Source organism: Sceloporus occidentalis, unplaced genomic scaffold (genome assembly GCF_023333645.1).
Source record: "Sceloporus occidentalis isolate IW3139 unplaced genomic scaffold, rSceOcc1.0.p SCAF_2, whole genome shotgun sequence".
In the NCBI taxonomy this organism is placed as follows: Eukaryota; Metazoa; Chordata; class Lepidosauria; order Squamata; family Phrynosomatidae; genus Sceloporus; species Sceloporus occidentalis.
The window spans coordinates 98,852,257-98,870,887 of NW_028316982.1; the positions used below are offsets into that span (position 1 = coordinate 98,852,257).

Sequence of the window (18,631 nt, forward strand, 5' to 3'; positions counted from 1 at the left end):
GGATTCAAAAAATATTCCACAACTGCCACAATGCAAGTGTTTTTGGTCCTACTGCACAAGATTTAAAATAAGAAGAATATTATGAGACATCTTATTACAGCAGTATTTTCAAAACTAGCTTTTCTAATTGTTTAGATAATTGCTTTGCAATAATTTGTTAGAAGAGAACAGTTTTTCTTATTTTTTTTAAAAAAACACCAGTATAAGCTTTTTCTGCAGAAGGGGTTGCATAATAACGGTGCTTCCAGTAAAAAGTCCTTATCCCTTGGAAGGCCAACCAGTCAGACATTTAATAACATTAGCTGTTGGAGTAGTGCCCCATCGGGTGATCTTAGTACCTGGGGAGAGGCGGTGTCCAGAAAGGTTTTGTGAATGGACATTCCCTGTGAGAGAATGTTTTATCTGTGGGACTGTTTGTATGTTGATTTATTAGAAATAGCTCATGCATCTAGAATTCAAGCAAGCTAAGATCAAAACCCCAAATCTCTGGTTTTTGTGTCCTATTATGCGGATTAATTGCTATATCTTTTTGCTGGGCATTTCAGTACAGATTATGTAATCCACTTGCACTCTGTTCTTTCTGTAGTGTTTGACATGATTCCTAGAAGGTCTTCCATTCAGGCAATGATTAGAGTCAGTCCCTTTAGATTCGGGACTAGAATTGTCTCTTGTGCCTTTGCATGTAGACTGTAATATTGTAATCCAGGGATGGGAAATACATAGTTGTTTTTATGGCTTTAAGTGCCATAAAATGCTTGCTTTAAACACTTTGTTGTTCACTTTACCATTTTAAAGCAAGCCAATTGCTTCCTTTAAATCAGAGGTTCTTAACATTGGGGAGCTATGATTTCATCTCAGAATCTGATAAAAATTGTGCTTCCTTTCCAAAAAAAGTATATATAAAGATATGTGCACTAAATTTTGCATGCCATTTATTTTATTGCATTTAAAATGAATGTTCTTCATATAGACTAGTCTAGAATGGGGGGGAAATGCCATTAATTGAAAATAGTAATTTTTTACCTTAAATTTCACTGTGATGGGGGAAGGGAATCAAATAACAGGAAGGACATTTTTGAAACATCATTGTTGCAGTCAGTTCTTATTGAAATCAGTGAGTCTTGTATCTGAGTAGACAGGTATAGATTTGCATTGCTACCATGGTTAATTTTTTTTTTTTTTTTTTTTTTTTTTTTTTTGCTTTCACGTGAATGACAACCTACATCTGTAGCTTTGTTAAATGCTATTTATTTTTGGTTTGAACTGACCACTTCTTCATATGAAATGATATTCTTAGGGTCTTTTTCAACAGGATTCTGAAGCTAATTCAGTATATATCAGATTAGGTTCAGGATGTAGTCAAAACATTTCCTAAAACTTTTACTTTAATGTAATGCAGGTGTATGCCACTTGAGGACAGCATTTTCATTGGGTAGATTCTGATCTTCAAAGTACTGTGACACTGGTGAGACTTTATAGCCAGGAGTGGGGAATGTATGGTTTGTGAGCTACATGTGGCCCCTGAATACCGTTTCTGCAGATCCTGACATGCATTTATTCTCTGCAGCCCCCCCCCCCCTTAACAGAATAGGTTCCCTAACTGTGAACAGTCTTTGAAAACTAGTGTTCAGCAACTTTCTCACAGGAAGGAGAAACATGGTAAAATCATCAACAACAAAATATATGGAGATTTATATGCCTGGCTTAGAAGAGAGACAAGAGACTTTCTTCTCAGCAATGGACAGGCAGTTTCTAAATGCAGCAGCTTCTCTTTGATTTTGGAGGGAAATTAGAGATGCTTTGTGCTGGGCTTCTTGGAATGCTGGTGTTAGTAGATCCTACATCTACATCACTAACACATATGGCAAGGGGCCCTATCTGTGCAGCCCTGTGTGAGATTACTGTGATGTTCTTAACTGCTGTCAAGTGTATTTTGACCTACGAATAAGGGACCTCCAAGTTACCCTTTCTTCAGTCGCGCAGTTCAGGTATTGCAGACTCAGGGCTGTGGCTTCCTATATTGAATCCATTTGTAATGCAGTCTTCCTCTTTTCCTATTTCCTTCTGCCATATTTAGTGTTACTGTCTTTTCTAGTGAGTCATGTCTTCTCATATTTCCAAAGTACAATAGTCTCTGTTTCGTCATCTAAACAGTCTTTAGTTTAATATTCAGTTCTAGGAAGTGTTCAGGCATTATTTGTTCTGGGATCCATTCGGTTGTCTTTTTCACAGTGCACAATATCCATAGAACTCTTCTTTAAATCCACATTTCAGATTAGTTGATTTTCTTCCTCTCAGCTTTCTTCACTGTCCAGATTTCACAAGCATACATAGAAGGTGGAAATATAATGGCATAGGCAGTCCTAAATTTAATATTCAGTTATGCCATGTACTAATGAATGGCTGCCAGTGAGCTTGGAAAATAGAGAAATAAACGAAGAGGCCCAGGTTCAAACGCTTCAGAAACTGATTCAAAACCTTAAGCATAAATGAGCAAGCTGCATGCACACAGCTCTGTGTTTTTCTCCCTTGTAACCTTAGTGGGATAGTAATGCTTGAAGACTCAAGGATATAAATCATTGTTTGCATAATGTAAGTAGCAGATTGTTAAACTGGGTGACTGAATCCTTGACAGGAGAGAAAAACTGAATTGATGCCCTGGTTTGTGACACTGTAGTAATGAATCCTTTAAGGAAAGAAAACTAGAAGGCAACATCATTCTAAGTTTTATTTTGGATGAAATGGAAGGTGAAGCTATATAACATAATCTGCATACAGTTAATGGTTTTTGTCTGCTCATCTCTTTAACCTTTAGGGTGAAACAGTGTAAAGACTACTATGAAATTCTGGGTGTGAGTAGAGACTCCTCTGATGAGGACCTGAAGAAGGCGTATCGGAAATTAGCGTTAAAATTTCACCCTGACAAGAATCATGCACCAGGTGCTACAGAGGCCTTTAAAGGTAAAATACAGTTCTTGTTATGGCGAAAATGGTGCTTTGGTATGGAAGAGGTGTTGTATTTAAGTACTGGAGAAGAAATGGTGGTAATGTGTTTCCTATTGTCACCGTAAACAGTTGAAAAAATCCAGGTTTGTTTGTGTGTGTGTACAGAGAGACTATTTGTCTCATTCATTAATCTGTTGGAGGGACTCTTCTGCTAAATCTTACAGTTGATGATACAGAATAGAGCCATAGTATGGGAACCACCTCACACAGAAATGGTTAAAATCTATTTCTTGTGCACCTATAAACTTTATCCATTATATATCTGTACTTAGCAAGGAGGAGCACTAATTTGCACAACTGTTGGCAGGGAAAGAGTTAAACAAAAATGGCAAAAGTGTGCTGTAGGCTTCCTTATTGGGATGAAATGCTCAGTCTGCACCCTTGCTCTCTTACTGTCTTTGTGCCAGTTCTGATGGAGGGTTAAAAACGGACATATTGGGGTGGAGAAGGTCTTGGATTCACTGGGCTTCCCTTTTTCCTGATACATGTAGACAAGGGGTGGCAGAAATGTTCCAATCCTTGAGCTTGTGATGTTATTTTCCCTCCCATTAAAATGGTGGGCATGGAGAATGAAAAGAGGAAGGAAAACAGTAAGTCCAAAACAAACTTCAGAAATAATCCAGTTTGAGTCTCTAATAGCCCTGGCTCAATGCTAGGGAAGTCTGGGAACTGTAATTTTGTGAGATGTTTAGCCTTCTCTGTCAGAGAGCTCTGGTGCCACAGCAAACTATAATTCTCAGGATTTCCTAGCACTAAACCAGGGCAATTAAAGTGGTCTCAAACTGGATTATTTCTGCAGTGTGGTTTGGACTATAGTCTTCAATAATGTAAAACAAATCAAAGAACCATGGAAAGTGTGCACAAGAAAGATGAGTTTGCCAAACAATTATATACTTTTCAAGTACAGAATAGGAGATTATTCAGATTCATTAAAATGTATAAATCCTTGAAACTGTGTGTACGATTTTAAAATGAGAAATACAAAATGAAATCCGCAATTATGGATTTAGAGGAATACAACCTCCTCAACCAGCAGACAAAAATACAACACTCAGTTAAAAACCTCAATGTTTTAACTGTAAAATGAAGGTTTTTTTAAAAAAAGAATATGCCTGAGCAGAGAGAGAGATTTTAATTTAATATCCGGGGGGCAGGGGGGGGGGGGGAGTTGGTGCCAGTTGTATCTCTTTTGAAATTTGAAAATCATGGTACCATTACTGAGAAAATCCTCTCCTTGTGTAAATGCATAGTGTATTTTGGTCATTGGTTGCATCTGTAGACAGCCCTCTTCTGAAGATCTTCGTGAATATATAGAATGGCATGGGAACAGATTCTTCTTTGGATATTTGGTCTCTAAGCTGGGTTAGGGGTGCAAAGGTGATAAACAGCACTTTGTACTCATTCTAAGAGAACTTAGTGTACTTCCTTAAATAGTGATATTATAGTCCAACAGTTGGTCCTTGTAACATTGCAATGCTATACCCACTTCCTTCTAAGCGGACATGTACCAGATTGCTCTGTAAGGTGCAGCCTGGAACATACTTACTAGGATGCAAGCCCCACTGAACAGAATGGGCATCACTTCTGATAAGCCATGCATGGGATTGCAATGCATTCTGCCCTCTTGACTTTGGTGGGAGAGAATTACATTTGTACCTACGTTTTAAGGGAGAAGAACTACTTGTCTGTATAAACAGCTTTTTTATTACTACAGATTGCAATTGAAAAATAACGTTTGGTTTCGTTCAAACACAGTGTTAAACCAAAACCAGAACTTCCTATCTTTATTTATAAACTGAGCTAAATATGGTTTCACTGAGGAAAAAACTACAGTGGATCCTTGTTATATGCTGGGGATTGGTTCTAAAATACCCCATGAATAATAAAATCTGTGGATGCTCAGGTCCCATTAAATATAATGGCAGAGCAAAATGGTGTCCCTTAAAAAAATGGAAAATCAAGGTCTGATATTTGAAATTTATACTTTTTTTGAACATTTTCAAACCATGGATGCTTGAATCCGCGTATAAAAAATCTGTGTATAAGAAGGGCCAACTGTAACAATTTCCAGAATAGGAACTACTGTATTTTAATAAAGTATAAGGAGGAGGAGGATCAGAAAAGTTATTTAAGTAAAATAGCTAAGGATCAATTATATAGAATTAGAAAGCTGTATCAGATTTCTTAGTGTAGTAATCAGATTGCAACCTAACCCAGGTTCAAATCCCCAGTCATCCATGAAACTCACTGGGCGACCTTTGGCCAGTCGCTGCGTCTTAGGCTAATATTCCTCACAGAGATATTGTGAGTATAAGCAGGAAGAGAGTTTGGATGATGCTTCATTGAGGCCCCAGGAGGAAATACAGGATATGTATGAAATACACAGAGAGAATGAGAGAGAAAGTATACAAATTTACCAAACACAAAATGCATGACAAGCACTGCAGTGGGTCTGCTGAGTTCTTTTTGGGCCCTAAATCCAGGCCTTTTACAATTGAAGAAAAAAGGACCTTCTTTTCTTTTCTTAAAATAATTACTATTTTATTAAAATTATAATACATACAGTATAATAATACAACAAGTCATAATTTAAAAACTTCCTAAAATCTCATCCATCTTCCCTCCCCTCCCCTAGTCATTCACTTGAACAAATCTCTTGACTGTCAGTCCTCTTTTCAAAAATGATCTGATGCTGTGAGTTAGGATTTGATTAATACTGCACTTGTATAGACAACCAGCTTTCATCAGGTTTCTAATTGGTTTCAAAGTGGCAAAAGGTAGGTTTCTTCACCTGTAGACTTTATATTATTATATTTGCTGAGGGCTTTACCAAGTGCTGCATGTCACAACTGGGGGCACAAAGCAAGTAGCACTTATCTTCCTCAAGAGAGGGCCATCTCTCATGGGGCTATCTTCATACTAGCACGTTTCAATGCTCCCTTTATCTTTTCCATGTTAGGAGCCACATGCCCACTACAGTTCATTTCTTTGGCTTTTGAGAGTGGAGAGAGAGAGAGAGAATCTGTTTAAACTACTTGGTTAATATTTTTCTGCCATTTACGTAAGCTGATCCTTTAGTGTTCCATTTCTCAGTGACACTGATAAGTGTGACATTTCTGCCTCAGACCTTGTTTTAATCAGTCATGTTTCTCTGTTTTTTTGGCGTAAGTTGGTAAGGAAACAAGAATTGCTTTTCCAGCTGTAGAACCACTGGTGGTCAATAAAACCAAACAGGAACATAGTACAGACAATTTTGGTAAATCCAGTCGCTTTGCAATATGATTGCTTTAAAAGAAATATAGCAAACCCTATTCCAAAAGTCTGACTTACACTTAAGACTACTTCTTTCCAATAAAAGTGAAAGATGGACCATATATTTAAAAATAACAGAATTGGAGCCCTTCTAACAGTGGGTCCCATTTGAGAAGAAAGGTGGGCATTTACCTTAAGTAAATAAATAAATAAAGTGTTCAGACTAGATGTGAGATTAATACAGTTGTTTAAATGTATTTCTCCTTAGTTTTGGCCTTAAACTAGGACAGTGATTCTATGGGTAGTTGCCTGAGAGTAAATCCCACTGAACTTAGTGGGACTTGCTTTCTTGTAGACTTTCATAGAATTGCATTAGGAAAAAAAATATGATTTTTTTGTTCTCATTGTTAGCGCATAGCACACTGCAGATTCAGTTCAATAATCAAGTTATATTAAATGGTAGTGAGATTGTCAGTGTTGTGTCTACTATTTAATCAAAAAAGTGTCAATCAGTCCTAAATATCTGAGAAGTACAGAGAGGAACATGGAGTCAAGGACAGTTTCCTGTAAGGAGAGAGAATGAAGTTGGGAAATCAAGACGTCAGATAGAAGATAAAAGAAATACAATTTGTACTAGTGATTAAACAGCAACCAAAGCAGACCAAATGGGATGACAGAGAGAGGTGCTCAGAACAGTGACTGGACTTGGTTTGGGTACTTTTCCATACTGACAGGTTTGCTTCACATGGCCTCTGGGCCCTTGTAGAAACTTTACTCTCCATTTCCTTACCTGAATTGTACCTCATTTTTGCAGATGCAATAGCATACAGCAGTTTTTTGTTTGTTTGTTTGTTTGTTTTGCAAAGAAAAACAATCAGTGGATAATTATGCCTTGATCTGGTTAGTAGTTAAACAGAAAAGTAGTACAGTTGCCCCTTGGAACTCATGGGGGATCCATTCCGAAACCTCCCGCAAGTTCCAAATCTTGTGCATATTCAAGCCCCATAGGCTTGGGTGAGGCACGTGCATGCGGGGCACACATCATGGGTGTGTGCCCCATTAACATTAATGGCGGTTGCCCCTTTGCAGATTTTCAAGTCCATGGGTTTCAAGTCCACGGACTTGGAGGGGCAACTGTACTTCAGAGACGGGATGCTTGTGGCCCTCCTGATTCTTTTGGGTTGAAAGTTCCATCAGCTCTCACCATTAGCTAAATTGACTAAAGTTGTTGAGAGTTTCAGTCTAAGAGCATCTGGCAGGGTATTGGTTACCCACCCTTTGTGTAGAAGGAAGGGTAGAAGAGGAAATAAAATAAAAGTTATCTGCAAAAGACCCAAATTTGGATTGAAAATGTACCATGCAAAAGGTTGAAGCCAATCTAAGGGCCTTCTCGCGCCACAAATAAGGCATCCTAAGCGCCCTCCAGTGGCTCAGTTACATCAGGCACGTGCCGGTCCATTTGGATATGGTGCATGCATGACGGCATCGTCACATGCTGCATATGGACAGCGCCATGCCAAGATGGTGCCCTCCATACGTAGTAGGGCTGGGAAGCGTGCGGTTGCTGCACGCTCTCCAGCCCTATTTTTGGCCCAGCACGGCACTTCTGTGCCGTCTGTACTGCGTCTATAAGAAAGCTAGTTGGAGAACTGTTTCAATTATAACTCAGTATTCAGAGGCCATATTACTGAATGGCCAACATATTTCGTATGTGTTATGTCACTAATTTTTCCAACAACTCTGTAAGATATATCTACCTAGCATTCCTGTATTGTAGTTGGCGGTCATAGTCTAAAAGATGTTGTGTCTGCAGAGGGATGAACGGGGGTCCCTTCCATTATGCAAAGGGATCTTGTAGCACCTTTGAGACTAACTAGAAGAAAGAAGTTGGTAGCATGAGCTTTCATAGACTTGAGCCTATGTCCTAAGATGCTTCCATTATGTTATATTTTGCCAGTGGGAAGAATCATAACAATTTTCTTCTTTTCTTACATTTTAGCCATTGGTAACGCATATGCAGTATTGAGCAACCCAGAGAAGAGGAAGCAGTATGACCAGTTTGGAGATGCAAAAACCAGTCCCACGCGGCATGGACACAGCCCTACAGATTTCAACCGAGGATTTGAGGCTGACATTTCTCCTGAGGATCTCTTCAATATGTTTTTTGGTGGAGGTTTTCCTTCTAGTAAGCTTGTCATTTAAGTATAGTTAGGGTGGAAGGGTGGAAGGTGAATGGGGTCCCACTTGGTTGGCTTCCCCCATTGTTCTTGTGCCAGAGTGGAAGTATCTATAGGGTAAACCCACATAAATATGCTTGGCCGTCTTAGGCCCTCAGCAGATGGGCAAGATAGCATGGGCCAAGTCTTGTGCTATCCTGACCCAGGTCAGTCCTTGGGCTGGCACAGTGACAGGTGGATGCTTACATATCCACCTGTGCCACAGACCCACTACCACCATGCGCCCTGTGTCTACCTCTGCCATTGTGTCTGCTGAGCAGAGCCCCATTGCAGCCTGTAAGGGTGGGAACAGAGTGCCTGGGTACATTTACATGGCCAGCCCCCCCCCCCCCCCCATCCTCCATCTGATGTCACAGGCTGTGACCGGGTCTTCTCAGCAGACATGATGGTGGAGGCAGGTACAGAGCATGTAGGACCACCTGGTCTGCTGAATGTCACAAACTCTGCAGCAAACAGCTGGTCTCTTAAGACTGGGTTAAGGTCCCTTTGGACTGGGATCGGGCCAGATCCATGAACGGTCTGCCTGATCCTCGCCTGGGACTAATGGCTTGCGTCACCTGGATAGGACGACACAAAGTCAGGGGGAGCATGGGCCTTTTGGACCATGCATACAGGCCCTTAGTGGATGCGTACCAGCTGAAACATCTAAGCTTAAAAAATGGTAACCTGTGCTAATATGTTCTCTGTGTTGGATTTTTTTTTAGCAAAGAATGTCATCAGAAATGGGATTTCCTGAAACCCTTGGAAAAGATATTTAGTAGTAGTCTTGGGGAAAGTTTCTTGTTCTAAGGATGCTTCCTTTCTCTTCTGTCCAATCTGACCCAAAAATGAAAATTGTTGTGACCCAATGTACCTGCCTTTGATATGTCTGATCTTCCTTGAAATAACTGTAAACTAGCATCAGTTGTGTATCTCATGTGCAGCTGAAAATGGCCTTCCTGAGTGAGATGAATTCCCATTAGGCTAATTGAAGTAGGATTTGTTTCCCTGTGTGTTCAAGCGATAGGGAAGGAAAATCCCTTCGTTTCTTCCCATAGGAGGATCAGTTAAGTAGAATGCTGTTGGCTTCCCTTCTTATACCACAGGGATAAGGATCAAGTGGCCTTCCACATTTCTGAAGATGCTGACTGCATCATCAGCCCAGGAAGGCTTTTTCCTGTGGCTTAAATTGACTAGAGATCTGGAGGGCTGTGTGTATGTTGCTGAGTAGAGGTTGTATTCTTGACAGCATGGGACTAGGCTCTCTCTTGCTTGTGTCATTTGGAACGAGTTGCTCTTAAGCTCTGTTGTCAGCAATGCGCCTGTGCTCTGTTTGTGATATCATGTGGCCTTGGCTTAAAAGAAAGGATTGGACAGTTGCTAGTTAGTTCCTTCTGTCCAGAGCTTGGATGTAAGGAGGTAACAGCCTGATTTTTTTGTCTGTCAACGGGAACACAGTGAAGTTGCATTACAGAGATAATGCTGCAAGTTTCTTTACTCATGTAACTAGAAGTATTTTCTAATTGCTTTTAAAGTTTCTTTTAAAACACCTTAAGACATTTTAAGAGGCGTTTTGACAGTAATATTATGCCATACTCTTATCAGTTTTAGGGGATCCACCCCTAAGAAGTACAGTAATTAAAAATAACAGACAAACAGTGCACTGGGTTACTTTTCTAACATTGTAACAAGTAACAGTAACAAATCATTTCCCCAAACAATGAACAATTGAAATTTACATTTAATCATAAATTAACTGCCCGGGTTCTTTTTCTGCTTTTGTGAACAAAAGCAGATTGAAAGGAGCCTACCTGGCAGAAGAAAATTGGAAGGGCTCATCTCACACTTCTTGCACTCCACCTATTGTTTTTTTGATCCTCAAATGCAATTCCGAGGCTCTGCAGTCAGCCAGCGGGAATTGATCTGATCCGCTTCTTTTAGTTAAATCTCAGGCCAACAAGGGGAGCAAGTTATAGGAAATGACTGAATAGGCATTGCTGTGTCTGAGCTAGTTCTAAAGAAATTATTAAGCACAAAAGCCAGATGAGTTGGTGAAACTTTTCTTGGACTATATCACTTGAAATTGTAGATGGACATATTAAAAAGTTCTACTTCCCTCAGTTCAATAATGACCTATGTCAGAATTTGGACTGGTACTAATGCCATGAAATTAGATTTAGGCAACTCAAACAGAATCTATACCCCAAAATGTAGTGTGTTTTGGTAGGGATTTGTGGATCAAAGATCTGGAAAAGACAACCTTAACAACTTCATGGTCCTTAGCCATTGTGGATTTGTCATTTTTCCTGACCACATGGATGGTGTTTATGATAAAAAAAAAAAGCTTCTGTTGAATTGAAGCCCGGTTTTAAATGGAATGCCTTGCATACCATAAATAAGGATATGTTAGTTCATAAACTGAGCTGTCTGCTCTGCTCTGATTCAGAAAGAATAGCTACCCATTGCCAGTGCTTTGTGCTGCCTCAACATAGAACCTTGGTTAACTTCTCTGTTTTGGAGCCTTTATAAATTTGAGAAATTATTCTGCTGCACAATATCCTAAAGATGAAATATCTTTGCAAAAGCTATATTCCTCTTGAAGGTATTTGCTGAAAAACTGATGTATGTGTTACACTGAAAGAGCCTCTCAGCTAGAAAAGAGAAATGGAAGGAGGCAACCCCACTGTATGGTTTCACCAATTCTTGAGGCATAAAAAAAGTACAGGGACTGTTTTGCCAGTGCTGCAGGTGTGCAGCAGAAAGCAGCAAATGGGAAAGACAAGCTTCTTTTTGAAAAAAAAAAAAAAAAAACTTGTATCAAAATCAAAGTATAAATAAGCATAGTTATATATTAATAAGAAAGTTTGTCCAAGTGTGAACAGATGCAGCATTCAGGGATTTGTTATCATCCCATCTCAGAAAAAAGTACACTGTGTCAATTGTCCAGATAACAGTGGCTGTTAGCATTTCTCAGAGTCATAATCCTGATGCACAAGCTAAGAACATGTTGAGTGCAGTGAAGGATCCACAAAGGGGCTAGTGCATGCCCCATTTTCAAAATATCAACAAATATTAACATGACGTCTTTGATCTCTCTGATTCCAGCTGGAAGTCTTCTATTAAGGATCTGGCTGTTGCCTGGCTTGAGCTTTAAAGGCAGCTAGAGAATCACAGCTAGGAAGCAAATAGGTGCATGTAAATGTACAGTGCTATATAAATAAAGCTTAACAATAATTATAATAATCTACACTCAAAGGTTTTGGCTTTCTAATCCTATTGATAACATTTGTATGGGCTTCCACTTGCTACCCATAGTAGGTTAGGAAGCATTTAGTTTTCTAGCACAGCATGTCTTAGAGTCTGGCTGTTGAAAGCACTACAGGCAGAGTTAGGAAATATTACCTGTTCAGACTGCACCTCCCAAAATCCCCCTGTCTCTTCTTTGCTGGTGAGGGGATTCTGGAAAGTGCAGTCCCAAAAAGTAACACTTCCCAATTTTGCCTAAATGTCCTGTAAAGTTTATTAAAACCTCTCAGAACACACATGTAACAGATTCATCAGAATGTGGCAGAGAGGAATGAGGTAGAGATGAAGATTTGCAGGAGTAAGTCACAACCTACCCCACATCCTGTGTCATATACCACTTTAGGAAGTTCCCTCTGTGCCCTTCTGGGGACTGCCTGGCCTGATGAATGTCAGTGGTGCCAGCTTCAGATGACATCCAGCACTGGGGTGTGGAGATAAACAAAACAAAAAACAAACAAGCTTCATTGATATACTGCTTCATACCGCCTAAGCAGTGTCTAAGCGGTTTACAACTGTAAGCTAATTTGCCGCCAACAATCTGGGTACTCATTTTAGCGACCTCGGAATGATGCAAGCCTGAGTCGAGCTTGAGCCCTTTTGCTGGTCTTGAACTCGCAACCTTATGGTTTTTAAGTGAGTGGCTACAGTAAAGGCATTTAACCACTGCGCCACCTGGGCTCAAATGGTGGGTATGCGGGAAGACAGCATACCAAAAGTAGAGAGGGGCAGAAGGAGTGAGCCACTGGGGTTCCCAGGAGCCAGAAATGGGATTTGGGGCGGCAGCAGGGAGTCATACTTACCCGAGTCTCCCTGGCAGGCCCCACCCTTTATAGAGAACCCAAAGGAAGACGTCACTGGGAACAGAGCGTCCCCGCCTGCAACGGAAAGCCTCCGAGAGTGGTGAAACCTGCCTGGAGGGAACGCCGGGGAGAGCCGCGTGAGACTAACCCCCTGGGAGCCAGAGTCCTTGGGCTAAGGAGGGAGAGGGGTGGCTAAAGAGCAGCCCCCTGGGAATGCTTGAAGCAGAGCTATAAAGCACAGAAGGTGGGGGGTGAGACAGGAGATGTCCATCATGATCTTCAGGTCTGAGAACCTGAAAGGAGCAGTTAGTATCAACACCCTCTCACCACAAACAAAATGCTTACAGTTGATGCTGGGTACTCCTGGGAGAGGGGCAAATCCTAGTGAAATGATGTTGAAGGTCTGTATCTACAAGGTTTTACAATGGGAAGCATAAAACACTTGACATTGAAACAGTCTTGTGTAATTCTTGTGATCTGAAAAGAGTCCATATTGATAGGTTCTTTTGCAGCTCCTTCTTAAGCAATATTGCTTGGTGCTGGGCGGGGGGGGGGGGGGGCAACCTTAAATTTGCATCCTTCTTCCATATCTGTTTCCAATGGCACATCAGCCATTCATCAGTGGATTAAAAACTCTGATCAAAAATTCTGTACATAAATATAGACCTCCATAATTTCAGTAGACCTTAATGGCCATATGTTGTGCTCAGGATTCAATTGAAGTCAGTTTGAGTTCAGCTAGTCTGATAAACTTGTTTTCCATTGCTTCCTTTTGGGCCACCCTGTCTATCAACTCTACCACCATGAGTTTTGTCCTATTATTAAAGACCTCATTTTCTAAATTTGCAGTGCAGTTGATAGCACCTTGTTAAACTCCATTCCAGGAGTGGAATGTTTTGAGCTTCTTTGCAGTTTCTGTTCCGTTTCCTGATTTGGTTAGCTGAAATAATTTTCTTTCTCTCATTGTTAAAATGTTTCTCTCCTCTGTACAGGTAATGTTCATGTATACAGTAATGGCCGGATGCGATATACCTACCACCAGAGGCAAGACAGGAGGGAACATCAAGGCGACGTAAGTTGCAACAAGAAGGAAGATAATTTTAAAAAAAAACTTCAAAACATGCAGTTTTTTCAGAAAAAGCAACTGTTGTACTCCTCCATCCTAACTGGTCTGTTATTTTTTTTTTCACTTTGCCAGTGCAAAGGTGCAACAAGGCATTGTGTTTTTTTCATTTAAAATTGTGTTTTGGGAATGCTGCCTCTGCCTTTAAGACTGAGTTGCCAGATAGATGATGAGTGAGTACTTCTCTTCGCTTGTGCTGAAGTGCCAATATTACGGTATTTCCAAATGGACTGAATGGAGCTCCTTTTAAATTGGATTTTGAAAATGATTTGTGGTTTTCTGCTAAAGTTCTCCTTCCTAGCACATTGAGTGCCTGTGAGCTACATGGCAGAAACCCCTTCAGCTTTTATAGCCTTTGTTCCATTATCGAATAATCCAAAAATGAATGATTCCAGGTACAGCCTCCACCAGCCTTGACTCCTCAGGGGTATGGCAGGCATGAGAGTCTTTGAACTGTGCCACCAAATTTGGACAGTAGCTTTTGAACACAAGCTTTCAAACTATTTGACTGCTTCAAGGTGACTTTCTGCTTCCAAGTGTACTTTGGCCAGAAATGAGAAATGTTAGGTGTTGAGGACTACAATGGATGCAGTCTTTTAGCTAGCATGAGCCCTGGCCATGCTGACTGGCAGATCCTGTGAGTTCCCAGCTCTGATTCTGGCAACAAAGACTTACTGAGCATAAAATGCAAAACTGGAAGAATAAGAATAAGTTTTTAGTGCGCCAGGAGAATACACCAACCATTAAGGGTTTTCTTAAGCCAATTTCCGTCAGGCTCTCAACAGAGATCTCCAGATTAGTACATTACTCTTAGTTAAAAATTGAAGGAGTCACTTTCGGTTCATAGAAATGATGTAACAGCACCCCCATCCTGCCAGCTAAAAGGCAGAGGGCACTAAGTCTAAGCCTTTGTAGGACTGACAGCCCATATACATATAGAATCCTGGCATTGTGCGATCGATGCCTTCTCTTCTACATTAAATATGTGTGCACACGTTAAGTGTTAGATGTCAGTGTAGCCAACACTGTCAGGGAGAAGACCAAAGATGCTGTATGTAAGAGGAGGGAGCACACACAAGTTCACACATTCGGATCATATGCTACCCCCCAAAGGGGTAGTGCCCAGTTCTGGATTCTCCAGGCTAACCTGGTCCATTGTGACCTTGATTCAGTGGAGTGAGCTGCACCGTCAGCTCTCCATGTACTGTAGACCTTCTCACTGGGGAAGCTGACCTCCAAGCTCAGAAATTCAACATACCTCCTGCATAACCATCTGTAATATTTAGCTTTATCCCTGGCATTGCACTAGGTAACTTAAGGCAGAAAATACTGTAGTTTTAATCTGTGTTGTTGTGTGCCTTCATGTTGTTTTTGACTCATGGTAAGCCTAAGGGAACCTTATCATAGGGTTTCCATAGCAGGATTTGCCTTCTTCTGATGCTGAGAGAGTGTTACTTGTCCAAGATACCTAGTGAGTTTCCTTGGCTGAGTGATTAGAACCCTGGTCTCTAGAATCACAGTCCAACACCCAAAACCCAACATCATTCTGGCTCTCATTAATCTATACACATGAATTTTTTCCAGACAGTCTCTCTAAAATGCAGTGTAATTCTTTTAACAAAACAGTGTTGCTAGCAATACTACTGACTAGTACTATTTCAGGTAGTGTTTGATTGAAATACCATAGCTTTGCTTCCAAAAGAACAATGAAGTTACACACTTGTCAGTCACAAATGAATAGAGATGAATGTATACTGCTCCAGCTGGATTGCGGGTGAATTAACAAGTCACAGATATGGTTTTGCAGAGTAGCCTGATTCATACTTGATGAATATGTTTCAGCAAGCTTGTCTCTTCTCTCCTTCGCCTTTCCCCAATCGTATTTCAACTACTGGGTAGCAAGTAAAGCATAGATGCTAAGAGTCTGAGCCCAGAATCAGATTGTCACTGGTTCCAATCTGAATTCCACCATGAACTTTCCAAGGACACGAAGTAAAATTCTGTTCTCTGAGCCCCAGCCACTATTCATAGTATTGGGATAATGGTAATATACTGACTGACCCAACTTCAAGGGGTGTTATACTGAGTGTTGTGAAAATAGGGCAAAATGCTGAATGTGCTTCAGTTGTATTGCCAAATTCATTCCGTGTTAAATTCTTCCTTCCTTGTGTAAACCCAGGGCTGAAAAATGGCTTGTTCTGAGCAAGACAAGAGTGGGAAATAGCAAGCTGTTTTATGAATGCAAATACACTGACAGCCTTCCTTTCTTCCTCTGCAGGGTGGCCTTGGTATGTTTGTCCAGCTGATGCCTATTCTCATCCTCATAATTGTGTCTGCTCTCAGCCAGATGATGGTCTCCAGTCCACCTTACAGTTTGAGCCACAGACCGTTAGTTCCCATTACTCTTCTACACAGTTATCTTGGGCACTTAAGGGTATGGGAAGGAACAAAGTGCCAATGCAGGCACTGTTTGCCAGTTGCTGGCTTGGTTTGGCGTGTTCTTTCCTCTGTGTTGCTTCTCTTTCCTTCTTGACATTTATCCCACAAGTATCTCCTGGCTTTCAGTAATGCCTACTGGGATAAGAACAGATTTAAAACTTTCATGCATTCACATGGAAAAGAATTGTAGGACCTCAGTTTGCATTGGGGGTAAAGAATCAGTTGCTTGAAAATCTGCCATGGGGCTTCTACAGAAACTGGTCCATATTAGTTTAATGAATCAGTTGCCCAGTTTTCAAAGAAACTGGTGATTATTAGAACTCCTTACCCAGTGGAAGGAGTTCCTATATAAACACCTTGTTTCTTTTTCATTTCCTGTGTCAGGAAGTCTTGGATTAGGGGCATTTGTCCTGCATTTCTTTTATGAATGTTAAAGTGACAAGGATAGAGAGGATCCTCCTGAGATTGCTCAAGTTGGTGTCAAAATGACCTTTTCATTTATTTAAAGGTGTAAAGAGAATTCTGCTTCTCCCCCTACTGTCTTTTTTCAAATGTTCCCCTGCACTGTTTAACTCTTGCCCTTCTAGCAAGCCACCCATCAGGACTGTCAAAGAACAAAGGAAAATCTGGTTCTCCTCCAGTGATAGGCATTTTCTTTGCTGTGTGAAAGGATCCCTGTAGTTGCAGTTAACAGCTGAGACTATTAACTCAGCTTTGGGTGGAGAGAAGAACATTCCTTGTGCAATGACCAATTTTACCAGCTGATTAAGGCACAGAATGACAGAGGCTAGGGCTGCAGATTATATCTGGAAAAGTACCAGATACGCAGCAAGGACAACTCTGCAGAATGTTTACTTCCCCTTTGCACCCTTTCTTTGCATTCATTTTTCATGAAGAGAACAGCTAACAGGCTGTTTGAAATCACCCCACAGTGCATCCAACAGCACCTCCTTTGTCAATTCCCCATTTGCCACTTGTACTTCTTGAATCAGCTAGAAGGAGAGAGAAGTCTGGCATACTTTAGCTCAAGAGCCAGAAAGAGAATCCTTCTTCTGCTGGTGTGTTTCTTTCTTTCCATTCTGCTTTCATGCCCATGAAGAGGGAATGCAAATAAGAATGAAAGGCAAGTTGCAGTTGGGAATAAGGTTTGCACTTTTGCCCCTAGCCGTAATTCAAATGGAAGGATTTTTCCACCAACTAGATATACTTGGTGTATGTAATTCTGGTAATTATAGGATCTAGTTGTTCCAGTGTCCGTTTGAGAAATAATGACTAGGCAATATTGTGGAAAAGTTGACCAGATTTGAGTTTCCCAAACAAGGCACCATTTCAAATATCTCAGATTCTGTATGCCCAAGTGAAATCTGCCACATACACCCCATTAAGTGTAGGTTGAAGAACCCCAGATAACTAATCTTAACCTGACCTAAGGTGGGGGTAGGTGAAGCATACTACCATTCTGAAATACAGCAGGAGCACAAACATCTATTGAGGAAGGGAAAGTAGATTCAAGTCTTAGCACCTTAAGAAAAAGCCAGTTCTATAAAATAGAGACTAAGGCCTGTTACAGACAGCCAAAATAAAGCTGCTTCGAGTCACAGTGGAAGTATGGTGTTTCAATGATGCATGCATCCTAAGAGTCCAGAAGCCACACCAAAGCCACGCTCCAGTCCTTAGGGCTGGAGCATGGCTTTGGTGAGACTTCTGGACTCTTAGGACTCATGCATCATTGAAACACCATACCTCCACTGTGACTCGAAGCAGCTTTATTTTGGCTGTCTGTAACAGGCCAAAAAAAGGCTAAAAAGTGCACATCATTTTGGTAGAACATTCCTTTTAATGGATGTGGGAAGTGGGTGTGGGAAGTGCTTGGATATTGCTCTCAGCATGGGCTCACAGGCATTTTCAGTATTGAAAATTTCTCTGAAACCTGAAATCAAAGCAAGAAGCAAAGTGCAGAAATATATGTATTCCATTATGCATGTATATTCAGTTCAGATTATTTACAATCCTATCTTGAAGGTAGGTCTTGTACAAATTATATAAAATGTATTGGATGTTAGACTTCACCCATGGTGCTTCATTTCAGGCAAATCAGTTTGTCTGGCTATAATCAAGTGGCTCTTACAAAGTCACAGAATGACAGAATGACGGTCATCTGAAATCAGGTTGCACAATGGTTGTGTAACATGTATTCTCAGGCTCTCATAAATCTGGAGTAGAAGCATGATGGAATGGAGCAATAGCTTACAGAAGGGGAATCATGCAACCTTCCAAATGTCACACTGCAGCTTACAGCATTTCCCACTGTTGCCTATGTGGGCTGCCGGGAGTTGCAGTCCCACAGCACATGGAGGGCCAGATGATTCCCATTCCTGGCTTACAATGGCCAATTTCATTTGAGAACAGTTTTGAAAAGCTGTGGGCAGTCTTTCCAAGATGTGTGGAGGTCTTGTGTATTATGCCATTGCCCGTATCAGTGTAGGAAA

General features: G+C 40.8%; 1 protein-coding gene across 2 annotated transcripts in view; it reads left to right on the top strand.

Moving 5' to 3' along the window:
- DNAJB12 (DnaJ heat shock protein family (Hsp40) member B12) overlaps nt 1-18,631 on the top strand; it is a 48,531-nt gene that overhangs the window by 19,068 nt on the left and 10,832 nt on the right. The window contains exons 3-7 of one of the 2 annotated variants that reach the window (XM_089510400.1): nt 2,816-2,961; nt 8,258-8,443; nt 12,598-12,717; nt 13,573-13,652; nt 15,982-16,091. In XM_089510400.1, the coding sequence (XP_089366526.1) occupies nt 2,816-2,961; nt 8,258-8,443; nt 12,598-12,717; nt 13,573-13,652; nt 15,982-16,091 (642 nt within the window). The remainder of the gene's footprint in view (nt 1-2,815; nt 2,962-8,257; nt 8,444-12,597; nt 12,718-13,572; nt 13,653-15,981; nt 16,092-18,631) is intronic. The other variant, XM_089510399.1, reaches the window with a different exon arrangement.